At 39.9% G+C, this 17,268-nt stretch overlaps 1 protein-coding gene across 1 annotated transcript; it reads right to left on the reverse strand.

The window, feature by feature from the left end:
• Window positions 1–10,836: 10,836 nt before the first annotated feature.
• LOC140180208 (uncharacterized) lies at window positions 10,837–16,170 on the reverse strand. The gene is made up of 5 exons (XM_072220652.1): window positions 14,901–16,170; window positions 14,177–14,846; window positions 13,675–14,089; window positions 12,565–13,263; window positions 10,837–11,373 (listed from the first exon to the last, which is right to left on the reverse strand). Exons 1-5 carry the CDS (start codon window positions 16,168–16,170, stop codon window positions 10,837–10,839), a joined length of 3,591 nt encoding a protein of 1,196 aa, XP_072076753.1.
• Between the last annotated feature and the right edge of the window lie 1,098 nt (window positions 16,171–17,268).

Below are 17,268 nucleotides of genomic sequence, written 5' to 3' on the forward strand. Positions count from 1 at the left end.
CTAGCTTTCTTCGTACGCAAGTATTCTTATTTCTGAGCGTTGCACTTTTAATTTTTACGATTTTTACTTTACCTATTCTTGAAGGCTTCTCGTATATTATATTCTTTCAGTTATTATTATTATTATTATTATTATTATTATTATTATTATTATTATTATTATTATTTTAGAGGTCATAATACTACACCATTTCTATTTTACGACTTAAGCGTAAAGTTCTATGTGATAAGGTGTTACACAATATGTTAAATTTTATATTTTTATTATATAATTATTTGTTAAATTCTATGGACAATAGTCTAATTAAGATAAAAAAAAATACACTCTATTAATTTTTAATATGATTTTAGAAAAAACTCAAACAAGGTACTTCTATTATTTTATATGTTTTCGTAATTTCAAATTTATAAAAATAGTTTTACCTGCAATTCAAGAATTTATACATAGTGATCATTAAATTTTAGTTACTATATTATAATATTTTATTTTTATGCCAATGGTACATAAGTAAATATCGAGTTAATTTTGACACTTTCAAGTTGATAATATCCCTACCTCACACAAAAAAAAAAAAAGAAAAAAAAAATGTTCCTCTCAAATTCATACGTATTAGTAAGTATATATTACTCTTAATGCAAAATACATTATTACAGATATTTTAATAAATTGGCTAATATAATTTCAGTTATTAACATATATTCTGAGAACATGTTTTAACAATATCACAACAGAAAATATTTTACTAATTAAAAATTATTAAAAAAGATAACTTTTTATATTTTCAATTTATTGAATATATTAAAAAATTAAATCTTTTATTATTATGCTATTAAAATATATTTTTAAAACAAAAGAGAGTTAAATCTATATAATTTTGATAAGATAAACAAAACAGCTATTACTTATACACAAAAATTCAGTCACTAATCAATTACTATCATATAGAATATATATTAAAATATAAAATACATATATACAACAAAATATATATTAAATAACATACTCCTGATGTAGACATAAAATTATAAACCTTTTTATCAGTGATGGAGCTTGAAACAAAATTTTGGGGGGCTAAATAGAAAATAATTGTCAAGATGTTTTTGATATGGATCCTATTAGAAATAAGTTTGTCTAATCTCATCTCTTTGATTTGGGTGATATTGCCAAATTTGAAGCTATTTTTCAGGATCTCGTTCCAAAGAATTAAGGTCAAACTCATCGAATGCAACTCTTTAAACTTTTGAAGGTTATATCTCGTTTTTTTCGTGATTCATTAAAGTAGAAGAAATATCTACCGGTGTTGATATTGTAAAAGTTATATGTTCTCCTTCTTGAATATTAGTCTTCCTCTTAAAAAATACATCAATTCTTTGATTTTTCACGATTATTTTATATAAAAATTTGAATATATATCCTATAAAATATGTAGAAAAGAAGTTAGAAGCACAAATATTAAAATTTATAATATTTATTGATTTTTTTATTAATTTATACAAATACAATAATATCAATACTTAATGAATATTCTAATTTTTTTATCATATAAAAAATAAATTAAATAAACAGTCAAATATAAAATAATATTAAATTACATAAATAAAAAATACCTAATTTTTATATTTGAACTCGAAGGTAGAGGAAGTGTTATTTATTAAATAGAGAGTTGTGAAATACAAATACATTCGGTTCAGTCCAAATCCAACATATTTTAAATGTTTAAAACTAAAAATTATTGTACAATAAAAACAAGAGATGAAGATTAAACTTTGGTATTTTAAGTCATAGTAAAGTATTTGAGTCAATTGAACTATTTTTTATTTTTTGAAGAAGTACTACTAATTTTTTTAACAAAAGTTTAGGGACCATGGCCCCCTTTGTCTCAATTAAGCTCCGCCACTGCTTCTGATAATATTAAAATGTTGTAGAGTTTCTTTTGTAACACAAAGACATTATATCACAAAAAAATGTTTCCTTATACATATATATAAAAGTGGAGTAATTTACATATATAAGATAATTTTATTCCAACATTATTCATCAATTATATTTTTTTAAAAATTGTTATATTTTGATTTTAAATTAATTCTATATAAACCGTTAGAAACTCCAGCAATTTCCAAAAATACACGTAAATAGTTAGAGATTATCACGATTTACTAACAAAGAAATTTTAACCTAAATCGCAAGAGGATAGTAAAATTTACATGCAATATGAAACAACACATAAATCTTGAAAAGGTATAGTGGTTTAATTTACATGTAGAAAAAAGTAATTCCTAACCATGAGTTGGTACAAAGGTTTATAAATGGAAATGGATCTTTTTAAATTTTTTTTAATAATTGAGAGAGTAAAATATGATTTTTTATCATTAATTTTATAAATAAAATAAAAAAAATAAAAAAATAAAAAATATTAGATATTACATTTTACTCTCTCAATTTTTTTTAATAATTGAGAGGATACATTCTTATTTATGAACAACAATATCATTGAGAGAAGAGAACTCTGTGTCATTAATATACCGTAACGTATATAAACTAATTTGCTCTAGCAATGAACAATGTATCTATCATTTTATATTAGATTAAAACAATATTAAATAATGTATTAGTAGTTTTTAACATATGTTATTTATCACCGTTCCTCTGAGAAATAAAAGTAAACACTAGATAGAAATTATGGTTAATATATTTAAAAAATTATTCTATAAATATCAAAAAGTAATTATTAAATTAGTTAATATAATTATATTTTGATATATAATTATAGTAACTAATTATTAAATTAGTTATTATATAGTCACCAAAAAAAATTAGTTATTATATATCTTATATATTTTAACAAGTATAATGATAAAGTTCTAATTATTCTTTTAATACTTAAAAAATAATAAATTCAAATGTATGTGTTTTTTTAAAGAATACAAAAGATAAACAATTCAAAACTTTCTTTATTTAGAAGTAGTTAAGAAGATAATTAAAAAGATGAGTTAGAATTCTCACTTATTTTTCTTTTAACAAAGTAAAAGTCGCTAGAATTATTAACATTTTATTAGAATAATTAAATTAATAATTAATTTTTAACAAAGTAATCTTTATTAGTATTTTAATAATAAATTTTTTAGTAATTAATTTTTTCCTTAATTAATTATTTGTGTTGAGTTAGTGCTTACCTGCTTATTAGCAATTTCATGTTAATTAAAAAAGTAGTAAAGTGAATTATAGTTATTGAATTTTTTACATTATTAAATTACATGCAAACTGTTATACCCTCACAAAGTTTATGTGTTTTAGGAGATAGGAATTATATGTAAACCACTATGTCCTCCTAATAAGATTTATGTTATATAGAATTTACTTTTTTTTTATATTTACCACTACGCCTTAAGATTTATGTGTTGTTTCTATATATTGTATGTAAATTTTGCTACTTTTTCTATGTTAAAATCTCTTTGCTAGTAAATTATGCTAATCTCTTGTATTTTATGTCTATTTTTTAAAATTGTTGGAGCCTCCCACAATTTATATAAAATTAGTTTAAAATCGAAATGCAGCCATTTTTTAAAAAGTTATAATTAGATAATTTTAAGATAAAATTATTTTATATATGTAAATTGTCCGCAACAATATATACCTCCTTATGAATTATTGTTTCTAAGTAATTTTTAAACCTGAATTAATAATCATGAATATACAATTAACTATATATATATATATATATATATATATATATATATATATAAAATTAATTACTAAATTAGTTTTATACAAAATATACATTAAAAATATATAAAAATAATATATATTTATACATAAATATATAATAATTAATTTTTTATATACAGTAGCATTTTTGTAATATATATTAATGTGTTCTGCACTTATATTAAGTATTATTAGTAATATTAATAATTATAAATTAGTAAATATATTATCTACATTAAGAGAAATACATAAAAAAGTTTAGAAATTTTTTTGCAAATGTTACTATGGCATTATTGTAAATGTTCTTTTTTTTTTTACCGATCATCTTAATTTGTTCATCTTTTAAAATAAATTAATTGATATATTTATCAAATTATAAATTAATAGTTGACTTAAAACATTAAAAATTAATATTCAAATTACCGTATATATTTTCACTTTTTATATTTTGTTAGCATGTATCCGCGAATAAAAGTATTTCAACGAATAAGAGGTTTTTTTTGTGAGATTTTTTAAAAAATATAATATATAATAAAAAAAAATTTATTTTTCCTAAAGTGATAAAATTGATAAAGTGAAGAGTTAATTACTATTGAATTTGTAATTTTCATAAAATATATATCTTAATATTTTAATTTAAGAGTGATTAACTCTTCACTTTATTATTTTACCAACTTTTTTACTTTAAAAGGTTTTAATCCTAAAAAAATATTTTTACACCTAAATACCTAATCCATTCGTTAAAAAAAATTGACCCATTAACATCTTATGAAGCATGATAGTTGCTAACATTTTTATTATAAAAAGAATTAGCTAAAATTAATTTAAAAATAAGACAAAAATAATGTTAACTACTATCATTTTTTATACAGTATTTTTCTTTAATTACCCAAAATATATATATAAAAAAAACACCTATCAAGTGGCTCCTCATCAAGTTCACTTGTTTAGAATGTCCTTTCATGTCAATACTTACTAGCAAAGCCATTTCTAAGTGCGTTAGCCAATTTTATTTTATTTTATTTTTTTTACTAGAGAATTGTATTTGTCATTTTATGAGGAGCTACAAGACAAAAAATTTATTGACAATTTGGTGAATAAAAATATTATGCATATCAATCAAGAAAAATCTACAAAAAAAATTACAATATATTTTTTTTTGGGTAATGCTAGGAAGACAAAAAATATAACCAGAACTTGCCTTATTTAGCATTCATTAATTGTCGCAACAATTAATAAATGCTAAATAAGGTAAGTTATGGCTGTTTTTGCCTAATTTTCTTTCGTAACCAAACATTTTCGTTTTTCTTTTTCATTTTGAAATGGATGAAAATGTCCAATCTATCCAACTTGGAGTCTTGGATTGTTTCATCATAAATGAATTAAGTCTTAAAGTAGTCATTGAACTTGCACTCGAGTCTCAAAGTGATTCCTGAAGTTAATAATTACTCAAATGTATCCTTAAAGTTGCACTCTAAGACTCATAGTAGTCCTTAAGACATTTTCCATCCATTGAAAAGCTGAACTGGACTGATTTCTATTAAAATATCGTCGTTTTATATTTTAAAAAAAAATAGCAATCCCCTTCTAAAACCCAAATCCCTTCTTCTTCTTCTTCTTCAATAGATCACAAAAATAAAAATCAGCAATACAAAATATCACAAAAAAAAAACAGCATCAATCAGAAAAGATCAATCAACCTGAATAGCAAACATCAATCAACCTAAACAGCAACAAGCACAAAAGATAGCAACAATAAAAAAAAACATCAATAATTACAAAATAAAAAACAGCTAAAATCAACCATTGTTATTATATTGAAACAGGATTAGCAACAACAATCACCCAGAACATTAAAGAACAATTATTGAATAACTAAAAAAATTAAGAAAAAAAAATTCAAACATGACTGAGAGAGAGAATCGAGCCAGAGGAGAGAAGGAGGCAGAGAGGAGACAAGAGAAGATCATTGATGTGCGAGCGGTGACAGCAACGACTAGAGAGGGAGGTGTAACAGCCCAGACCACCCGCTAAACGCGTCATGCTAGGGAGAGGTATCCACACCCTTATAAGGCATGCTTCGTTCCCCTTCCCAACCAATGTGGGACCTTACAATCCACCCCCCTAAAGGAGCCCAGCGCCCTCGTTGGCACATCGATCCGGGCTCCGGCTCTGATACCATCTGTAATAGCGCAGGCCACCCGCTAGCATGATATTGTCCGCTTTGGCACACAACGCCTTACGATTTTGCCTTTGACGATAGGGATGATAGCCGAAATCCCCCACACTCACTCGTCAAAACGCGTCATGCTAGGGAGAGGTATCCATACCCTTATAAGGCATGCTTCGTTCCCCTCCCCAACCGATGTAGGATGTTACAGGAGGCAGAAGCTAGCAGTAATAGCAAGAAACGAGATGATGTGTTGATGCAGAGGAGTTGACGCGCGGCGCGGCAACGAGATGGAGGCTGGCGAGCAATGCGGCGATGATAGAGAAGATTGAGGCTTTGTGCTCTTCCTCTGCCTCTACTATGTTTAAGTGTGAGAGATTAGGTTGGAGAGGAGGGTGAACGGCGCCGAACTGAAACGGAGGCCGGCGAGAGGGACGACTGCGAGGGTTGAGGAGAACTCCGTGTGTTTGGCGTTGTGAGTGCGAGAGTATAGTTCGGGAGGGGGAGGGCATCAGGTTGGGGAAGGAAAAGGGGAAGAGGAAGGGCCTCAAGTTGAAAAAGTAGAAAGGGAAGAGGAAGGGAAAGGATGTCAGGATGGGGAAGCAGAAGGGGAATGGGACATATTAGGGAAGGGGAAGGGGACAAGTTCGAGATGGAGATGGGGATGGGGAAGGGGACGGGTTTTCTTCTTTTTTTTTTTTTTTAAAACGACGTCGTTTTAAGGTTCCGATAAATGGAAAACGTCGTAGGGACTAGTATGAGTCTCGGAATGCAAATTCGAAGATGAAATTGAAAAATTATTAACTTCAATAACTACTTTAAGATTCAGTTTAACTTCAGGACTACTTTAAAATTTAACATAATATATAATGAGTTAATCTGTCAATGACTTATGTGAATTATGTCAAAACATTTTTTTTCCAAGTCATATTTTATAGTAAAATTTTATTTTTTATTTTTTATTTTTTAAATTAACTCTTAAATACATATGTTATCATAAATTTTATGAAATTAAAGTTTATTAAAAAGTCGATAGAAAATAATGTTAGAATATTTAATTTTTGCTCATTTTTTCATTACTTTAAAATTTTTTAATTTGTGTAAAATCTTAAAATTTATTATTTTATATATCATTTTCATATTTCCCTAACAAAATAATAAACCATATACTAAAAACATTAGTCATGTTGTGTAATTTTATATATAAAAAATATGTAAATATTTTGTTTAAAGATTTTACTTCTATATAAGTGAACTATACACAAACTGAACCAAACAGAAAAAAAAAAATTATTTTGAGTCCTACTAAAAAAATTGTATTTTTACATTAAATGTATCTTTTATTTTTTATTTCCATCTAAACCATTTCTCAAGTATTACATCAATAGCTTAAATTTTTGTCTTTTGCACGTTAATATTAAATTAATTGAGTTATTCTCGTAAATCTCAACCCTTTCTTACAATTAATTATTAAGACTATTTCACAAATTTAAAACTATTTTCAATATATATAGTGTATTTAATATATGTTTTTTTATTTTTGTTTTTAGTATATAAATTTGTTCATGTTCGGTAAGTCGGTTACCGGACGGTTCGGGTTAGGATTTGTTGTGAAGGAAGGGGCTCGTCGGGTCACAGTCTTCCAGTCCAGGGGGTGCGAGTTCCCGAGCACTTCGTGTGAGAAAAATTTGGGGGGGGGGTGCCACCTGCAAAGACACTCCGACGCTCTTGTCAGAATATGTGCAGGCGGAATGAGGGTGGTGTAGGGATGTGACGTACCTTGGGGGAAGAGCCAGTCTTCCCCTTATATACATGTCAGTAGTGGGCCCCTCTGGAGGGCAGGCCCATATTCTCAAGGACGCTGTCCCATAGCTGCGGGAGAGCCGTACGGGACGCGTGTCCGGGTCGGTTGAGAGACGCATAGTCGGGCCGGGTGGAGCTCGGGTCGGGTTGACCCGCGGGAATCCTGGGCCGTAACAGTGCCCCCGACGCGTCAGTGATGGTCGTGAGGCGATCGGTGGCGCGTGATGTCCTTGTTCGTGTGTTGTCGCCGAGTCGGCTGACCGTGGGAGAGGCGCGTCTCTTGTGCGCGTGTCTCTTGGTCTGCTGAGGCGTTCGTTCGCCGCTTCGTTCTTCGCGCTGAGCATTAAATGCTCATAATGAGTTAAAACCCCATGTGTAAAGACCATTTTGCCCCTGTCTCTTTTCGCGCTCCTTGTGGTGGTTTTTAAACAGTTTCTTTCTCTTTTCCTCCTACCCTTGCTATTTTCACTTTCCTCTCTCCCTGATATCCAAAATTCCTTATTCGAGCCCTCTCGTGCCTCCTTTTTTCTCTCAAGTTCCTGCAACCAATTCAGGTAATTTTTGCTTCCTATTCCCTTGTGTTTATGCTATGTTTTACTACTGCGTAGTTGTTATTTGCGATTGTTGCATGCTTGGTTTACTTTTGCCGAATGACCTTCCAATGGTGGGGTAGACGAATTAAGGGAGGGGTACCATTCCTGGGTAGGTTTTAGGTGATTTGCGTGATAGGCGTAGCTTTTAACCGTATTCGGCCATGATTTGAGTTTGAAAAGGTGTAGTTTTTGGGTTTCTATGGACTCCCGACCTCATAGTCTAACGGAGTGGTACCCCGCTGTAGGTATGCCTCGCATCGTTTCTCGGTCTTCTGGATCTGGCGCGGCCTACGACCCGTACGCCTGGGTGACTGACGATATAAGGAGCTCGCCCAACCAAATGGATTTGGAGGAGTTGACCGAGTTCCGGCGAGCCGGCTACTTATGTGGGGGGACGGACGAGGAGGCCAACTATGAGACCATTGTTCCCGCCCCCCACGAGCGTATTTATGAGCTTAACTTCCACTCTCCTCGTGTCCCTGATTGGATTTGGTTTTACAAGTCCATATTCACCCAAGTTGGCATTCGGATACCGTTCTCCGATTTCCAAATGGCGCTGTTGAACCGGATATCCGTCTCCCCCTCTCAACTTCATCCGAACAGCTGGGCCTCGATCCGCTGCTTCGAAATGGTTTGCGAGCACCTAGAGCTGCCGGTGTCAGTGGACGTCTTCCTCTTCTACTTCAGCCTTACCAACCCTTCCAAACAGGGGAAGGCGAGGAAAGGGTTTCTCTCCTTCCGTTCCGCCCAGGGTAGCAGAATTTTTGGCCTTTTTGAGGACTCCTACCATGGTTTTAAAGACAAGTACTTCAAAGTTCGTCCCGTCAAAGGTCGTCACCCCTTCTGGTTGTCGTTGGAAGGGGAGCGCCTTATCCAGACTTATTGGAGTTTTGGGGCGGGGTCGAATCCCTTCATCAAGGTGACGTACAAGAGGTTGTCGCCTGTAGATAAGCAAATAGCTGATGTACTTTTTGCCATTTTTGAAAAGAACCCCGTGAACCCTCATCTTCTTATGGGTGAACGAGAGGCCGCCAGGAGCTATATCCGTGAGTTGTCTTCTTTGTTTGTTTACGTTTGTTTATTGTTGTTTTCTTTTCCCGATCTAATGACTAATGCGCCTGTTGTTTGCTGTAGTGGAAATGTCTGCCACCGTGACTGGTCTTGAGAATCTGATGAAGACCTTTTTTGAAGCGAGTGACGACGAGAATGCCGAAGAAAAGGATGCCGGTAAGTCGGGGGGTCCTTCTGGGGAGAAGGAGAATCAGGCTGTGCCTTCTCCCCAGGATACCGGCGTGTCAGAGAAACAGACTGCAGGGGTCCAGGCTTCCCCTATTCGTGAAGAGGGGCCCGCTGAAGGGCACGCGTCTTCTACCCCCAAGCCGGATAGCGACGTGGAGCTCATCCATACTCCCAAGAGGCAGAGGATGTCTTCCAGCCCGGAAGGGGCCCTTACTATAATGGAAAGGAACTTTGATGCTACCAAATTTATTGACTCACAGCTGATACCCGGGACGGAGGAGCATTTTCATGGGACCGATCTGTCCGGGCAGGCGAGGTGGATGTACCGGACCTTGCTTCGTGGAGCCGTGATAGCTCGGAAGGCTGAATTCGAGTTATCGGGGATGGAGGCGCTCCGGAGGAAGCTTGAATCCTCTGTTAAAGCGAACAATGACTTCAAGGCCCAAGTTGAACTCCTCCAGGGTCAGCTGTCCGAGATGGGGGGAAAGCTTAGTGCTTCTGAGGAGAAAGTGTCATTTGTTGCGGAGAGGTTGAAGGCGTCCGATGAGACCGTGGCCCGGCTGCTTGAGCGTGAGATGACCTTGGAGGGTCAGTTGAATGCCGCTCAGGGTCGGGTTGCCGTCTTGGAGAAAGAGCGGGAGCAGGCCGTCTCAGAGGCAAAAACCGCTAAAGCCGAAGCCGCAGAGCTTAAGAAGAAGCTTAAAGTGACCAAGGAGCAAGGGAAGAACGCCATCTCGATGACCGAAGATGCCCTGAAGGCTCAGCTAAAGATCGCAGCTCCTGATTTCGACATGTCGTCAATTGGCGTTTTCAAGACTATCCAGGACGGAAAGATTGTTGACATGCCGAGGAAGTGAAGTCTTGTAACTTAGGATATTTTGTAACGCATTTGCTGAACAACTTATTGCTCATTTTTTGTTTTGACTCTTTATAAGTTATACTTATTCAGTCGTTTGGCCGGGTTGCCGTTTACTATATTTGTTGTCGTTATTTCTCTCGGGGGTGGGCTCGCGCCCGTTTTCCCGTTTTATGTTTGTTATGGCTTGGATCGCCGTGGTCGTGTTGTCGTCGTAGTTGGCTCTGGCCATAAGGAAGATGGCCCCCGCGGTGATCAGTCCCAGTCTGCCGTTTTAGGGCGCACTCGTGCGCGGCGCACGTAGGAAAGTAGTGGACAAGTACGAAAATTTTTGACAAGTATGAGTTAGTCGTTAGCTAAGCAAATTAATCAATATGGCGAGTATTTGATAAAATGAAAAGGCAGATCATCATGAGAACAAAGCGAGTATTTACTATTTATTTGGGTTCTCAGGTCGGCGAGTCGTCTGGTCATGAGTAGAACCTTCTTAGACTACCCGCATTCCATGTTCTGGGTATTTCCTTGCCGTCGAGTCTTTCGAGCTTGCAAGCACCTTTGCCGAGTACTTCCTTTACCCTGTAGGGACCTTCCCAGTTTACCGCCAGCTTGCCTTCCCCTGGGGTCGGGACGCCGACGTCGTTGCGTCGCAGGACGAGGTCCCTTTCCTCGAAATCTCGTTTGTGGACTTTAGTGTTGTAACGCAGGGCTATTCTTTGTTTCAGCGCCGTTTCTGATAAGCGAGCCATCTCCCTTGTTTCCTCGACCAGGTCCTTTTCGACCGCTTCGCTCATGCCCGTGAGTAGTAGTCGGGGGCTCAGTTCACCGATTTCGACGGGTATCACTGCATCGACCCTGTATGTTAGGCGAAAAGGAGTTTCCCCCATGGCGCTTTGCTCGGTTGTCCGGTAAGACCATAGGACGGAGGCGAGTTCGTCAGCCCATGTTCCTTTCTTATTGTCTAGGCGCTTCTTTAGACCAAGAAGGATGACTTTGTTTGCAGTTTCTACCTGCCCGTTTGTTTGGGGGTGTTCTACCGAGGAGAACCTCTATTTTATCCCTAGGCCAGAGAGGAACTCCATGAATTTCTTGTCTGTGAATTGGGTCCTATTATCTGAGATAACGACCTCCGGGATACCGAAACATGTTATCACCTGCCTCCACATGAACTTCCGGCAGTTGGGGGACGATATCGTAGCCAGCGGTTCAGCCTCCACCCATTTGTTGTAGTAGTCAATGGCGACAATGAGGTATTTGACTTGTCCTGGGCCGATCAGGAAAGGCCCCAGGAGGTCGACTCCCCATTGTGCGAAAGGTCGAGTAGTCGTAAGAGAGCTTAGCTCGGAGGCTGGTGCCTTGTGGAAGTTGGCGTTTTGTTGGCACTTTATGCACCTTTTGACAAATTCCCTTGAGTCTTTCATCATTGTTGGCCAATAGTACCCGGCTCGGATGAGCTTTCTTGCTAGAGCCTTGCCCCCGATGTGGTGCTCGCAACACCCCTCATGGACTTCTCTAAGCACGTAGTCCGTTTGGTCGGGGTGTAAGCACTTCAATAGGGGCTGGTTGAGTCCCTTTTTGAATATTTGTCCCTGTATGATTGCGTATCTGGCCGCCTCCCTTCTTAAAACTTTGGCCGCTTTCTCATCTTCAGGCAACTTGCCGAGCTCCAGGAAGTTAGTGATGGGGTCTAGCCATGAGGGGCTTGACTTCGTCAAATGGAGGGCGACCGTTGGTTCCTTCACCATGCCTTGGATGAGGGACCGGTTACCCGATCCTGGTTTTGTGCTCGCCAGCTTGGACAGGAGGTCCGCACGTGTGTTCTTTTCTCTTGAGACATGTTGGACGATGAATTCCTGGAATTGACTTGTTATTTCTTTAACCTTTTCCAAGTATTTTTGTAGGAGGGGGTCCCGGGCTTGGTAGCTCCCGTTTACCTGCGCAGTGACAACTTGTGAGTCGCTGCATACTTCGACCTTTGTCGCTCCGACTTCCCGAGCTAGTATTAGTCCGCCCAAGAGAGCTTCATATTCTGCTTGGTTGTTCGACACTGGAAACTCGAACTTGGTCGATTGCTCATAGATGACCCCTGCTGGGCTTTCTAAGATGACCCCTGCTCCCCCGGACGTTTGGTTGGAGGCCCCGTCCACGTGGAGCCTCCACCGTGTGCCCGTTTCCTCGGGGGGGTCCCCCGTCACCTCTACCAGAAAGTCTGCCATTGCCTGGGCTTTGATTGCATGTCGGGGCTCATATTGTAGGTCGTACTGGGAGAGCTCGACGGCCCAGGTCATCATCCTACTGGCCAGGTCAGGTTTTTGCAGTACTTGGCGAATCGTCTGATCCGTCCTCACTACTATACGATGGCTCTGGAAGTATTGTCTTAACCTTCGGGAGGAGACTAGGAGTGCTAGCGCCAGTTTTTCCAGCTTGCTGTATTTCAGTTCTGGTCCTTGGAGGACCCTACTCACGAAGTAAACGGGTTGTTGGGTCTTCCCCTCTTCTCTAACGAGCACTGTGGCAAGTGCTTCCTCGGTTACTGATAAGTAGAGATAGAGCGGTTCTCCGGCTCTGGGTTTTCCGAGAACTGGTGGTGCCGCTAAGATCTCCTTGAAGTGGTTGAACGCCTCTTCGCACGCTGGGGTCCATTCGAACGTCATTCCCTTTCTCATTAGGTTGAAGAAAGGTAGGGTTCTCGCTGCCGACGCTCCGAGGAATCGGGATAAAGCCGTTAGCCTCCCGGCAAGTCGTTGGACGTCCTTGATACAACCCGGGCTCTTCATCTGGATAACTGCTTGGCACTTCTCGGGGTTGGCTTCCACTCCTCTTTGAGTGATCATGAATCCCAGGAACTTCCCGGCCTCCATGGCAAACGCGCATTTGAGCGGATTAAGCCTCATGTCGTGCTGCCTTAGTGACGAAAAAACACCATCAAGGTCGCTCAGGAGGTCGTCGGGTCGCGCGGTCTTTGCGAGTATGTCATCCACGTAGACTTCTACTGTTTTGCCTATGAGTTCACTGAATATCTTATTCATCAGCCTTTGGTACGTGGCCCCAGCGTTTTTCAAACCAAAAGGCATTACCCTGTAACAATAGATTCCCCCTGGCGTTATAAACGCCGTTTTCTCCTCGTCGGGTCGGTGCATCGGTATCTGATTGTATCCTGAGTAAGCATCCATGAAGCTCAGATACCGGTACCCCGCCGCTGCGTCGACGAGTGTGTCAATGTTAGGCAGGGGGTAGCAGTCCTTGGGGCACACCTTGTTGAGGTCAGAGTAGTCTACGCACATTCTCCATCTCCCATTGTGTTTTTTAACCAGGACCACGTTCGACAACCAAGTCGAGTAGTCCAATTCCCGGATGAATCCTGCTTCGAGGAGGCTGGCCGTCTGCCTAGCTACCTCTTCTGCCCTTTCCTGTGACATTTTTCTCCTCCTCTGGGCCACTGGCTTGGTTCCTGCCTTGACGGCCAGATGATGCGATACGAGCTGGGGATCTATCCCGGGCATATCGGCAGGCGTCCAGGCAAAGAGGTCGGCATTAGCCCTGATCATTTTCATCAAAGGTTCCTTCATCTCATGGGGGAGGTTTCTGTTTATGAATGTGAATTTATCGTCCTCCTCGCCGACCCTGAACTTCTCCAAGTCTCCTTCTGGCTCTGGTCTGGGTTTGTCGTCTATCCTGGCGTCCAGGTCAGCAAGGAAGACCCCGGATGCTTCTTTGGACTTTTTCCTGAGAGAAAGGCTGGCGTGGTCGCAAGCGACTGCCGTTTCCAGGTCGCCTTTGATGGATCCTACGGATCCGTCATCGGTGACAAACTTCATCACCAGTAGCTTTGTACTAATGGCCGCCCCCAGGTCGTTGATGGTTTTTCTCCCCAGGATGATGTTATAAGCCGTGGAATCTTGTAATATTACAAAGTCCGCCATGACTGTTCGTCGCTTCTGCCCCTGTCCCACGGAGGTCGGGAGTGAGATGATTCCATCCGGCTTGGTGAAATGGTCCCCCAACCCTACCACATCGTGCTGGTGGGTCGTCAGGTCGGCGTCTCTTAGTCCCAGGGCATCGAAAACGTTTCGAAACATGATGTTTGAGTCTGCCCCCGTATCTACTAGGATTCGCTTGACGAGGCCCGTTCCGACCCTGGCCGTGATGACCATGGGCGGGCTTTCTGGTGCCTCGTCAAACCATTGGTCCTCTGGCCCGAAGGAGATGGGTGGGAGGCCCCGGGGACCCCTGACAGACGAGGTGGAGACCGCTAGGACCTTGGCGTCTTTTTTCCATGCCGACCTTGACCTTGGGGCGGTGTTCCTGGCCGTTACCACGTTTACCACCGTGAGGCCGTGGTCGTCACCCTCTGGTTCCTGTCGTCGCCTTGTTGAGCGGGGTCTGTCTTCGCTGTCATGGTCCCGGTTGCGTCTCCTCGGCTCGCGTATAAGGTGGGAGAAGTCGGCAAGTTTCCCATCCCTGATAGCTTGTTCCAGGGCGTCTTTTAGGTCGAAGCAGTCTTGGGTCTTGTGCCCGTAACCCTTGTGGTACTCACAGTAAAGGTTCTTGTTTCCTCCGGTCCTGTCCTTCAGAGGTCGGGGCTTTGACAGTATCTCATTTTCCGCTATCTGTTGGTAAACTTCGGTGATTGATGCCGTGAGGAGGGTATAATTGGTGAACTTCCCAACTCGGGGGAACGGTTTGGGTGTTTTACTCGGACCGCCGTCCCTGGCGTGTTCCTTTGGTCTTTCTCTGCCTTCATAGTGTCGGGCTTGGTTGTAGGCGGGCTGCCGTTTATTGGCAGCCACGACCCGGCTGACTTCTTCGTCATTGATGTACTCTTTGGCCACGCACTGGATCTCTTGCATTGTCCAAACGGGCTTTGTGGTAAGGTGTTTCCTGAAGTCCTCATTGGAGAGCCCGTTCGTCAAGCACAGATTTGCCACCGAGTCCGTTAGACCGTCAATTTCCAGGCACTCGTCATTGAAACGGTCCAGGTATTTCCTGGTCGACTCTCCGGGTCTCTGTGTCACCCCTAGCAAATTGATTGGGTGTTTGGCTTTGACAATCCTGGTCGTGAATTGAGCCAAGAAGGCGTGGCTGATGTCGGAGAATTGGGTCACCAAGCCCTGCGGGAGGTTGTTGAACCACCGTATCGCTGGGCCCGCCAAGGTGACCGGGAAGGCACGACATCTGACCTCGTCTCCCACCCCTTCCAGGTTCATTCTGACCTCAAAGGCCGTTAAGTGTTCCAGGGGATCTTGTGTTCCATCATACTTCATGTCCGTTGGCTTGTCGAAGTGTTTCGGCAGCCGGACCTCGAGTACGGAACGGTGGAAAGGGGTCGCTCCTATTATCACTGGTCCCCGGGTAGTTCTCCTCGGCTCGTCATTTTCCCGACGGGCGTCCTCTTCGCCCCTGTTCGACGCACGCCGCCTCTTGTGTCGGGAGTAAATGATGGGGTCCCGACTTCTTCTTCTGGCTCGCCCCCGTCCCCCGGTGCTCTCCGACTCGTATTGGGGGCTGGGTGAGCGCCTCGAGCGGCTCCTTGAACGGGAGCGAGTGGGGCTCTGCTCTGGGGTGCGTTGGTCGCGTTCTCTTTCGGCTAGCCGGCGTTCTAAGTCTTGCATCCTATGGCGTAGCTCTTGCATTATCTTGGCGTGGTTGTCGCCAGTCCCTCCAAAGGGGCGTCTTTCGTGAGTTTGCGTCGTGTCCCTTGGAGGCGACCTCTGTTGTTGTCGAGTTTCCGTCGGGACGGCGCCTCCTCCAGGCACAGGGGGCGCGGCCTCGTAGCCTGTCCCAGTTTGGACTAGCACGAAGTCCATGGACGAGTCCCCACAGACGGCGCCAATGTTCGGTAGGTCGGTTACCGGACGGTTCGGGTTAGGATTTGTTGTGAAGGAAGGGGTTCGTCGGGTCACAGTCTTCCAGTCCAGGGGGTGCGAGTTCCCGAGCACTTCGTGTGAGAAAAATGGGGGGTGCCACCTGCAAAGACACTCCGACGCTCTTGTCAGAATATGTGCAGGCGGAATGAGGGTGGTGTAGGGATGTGACGTACCTTGGGGGAAGAGTCAGTCTTCCCCTTATATACATGTCAGTAGTGGGCCCCTCTGGAGGGCAGGCCCATATTCTCAAGGACGTTGTCCCATAGCTGCGGGAGAGCCGTACGGGACGCGTGTCCAGGTCGGTTGAGAGACGCGTAGTCGGGCCGGGTGGAGCTCGGGTCGGGTTGACTCGCGGAAATCCTGGGCCGTAACAGTTCACTATAAATAAAAAGTCTATCTTAATTAAAGTGTGTATTTAATATTAACAATTAAATAATATTCTTTTCATATATAATTTTGTTAATCTTTTATGTTTTGAGACCAAATTTGTAATTTTTTTTTGTAAATTTTGATTTGATATATTCATAATTTGCTTTTATGAATTTTATTTTGTAGAAAGTAAAGTTGTTAAATTCTAACAAGTTTATGAATTTAGATTAATAAAATAAATAAATTTAATAATTAATAATTTAGATTTGAATAAGTTGAATGAGTTTGAGTGAATTTCATAAATTTACATAAATATGTATAAATTCGACAACCTTACGGCCTCCAATATACTGTTTTAAACCTATTTTGGCCTCTTAACTATTAAACCATGTAATTTCATAAAAAAAATACTTTCAAATTAAAATTTTAAAATAAAAAATATGATATCTAGTTATATCTAATAAATTTTAGTTTTTAATATCATATGTTTATGATTTGTTCAAAGACAAATAATCAGGAGAGAGAAAAAAATATTTAATAAAATAAAGTGAAATTTTATTATTGTACGATTACTTAATTGATGTGAGAAAAATAAATTAAAAAAGACTTGAAATTATTTTATAGCAAAATATTGAGAGTATGTCTAAAATGAGCACAATAACTATGTGT

The sequence above is a fragment of the Arachis hypogaea genome, chromosome 16, assembly GCF_003086295.3.
Source record: "Arachis hypogaea cultivar Tifrunner chromosome 16, arahy.Tifrunner.gnm2.J5K5, whole genome shotgun sequence".
NCBI classification, from domain to species: domain Eukaryota; kingdom Viridiplantae; phylum Streptophyta; class Magnoliopsida; order Fabales; family Fabaceae; genus Arachis; species Arachis hypogaea.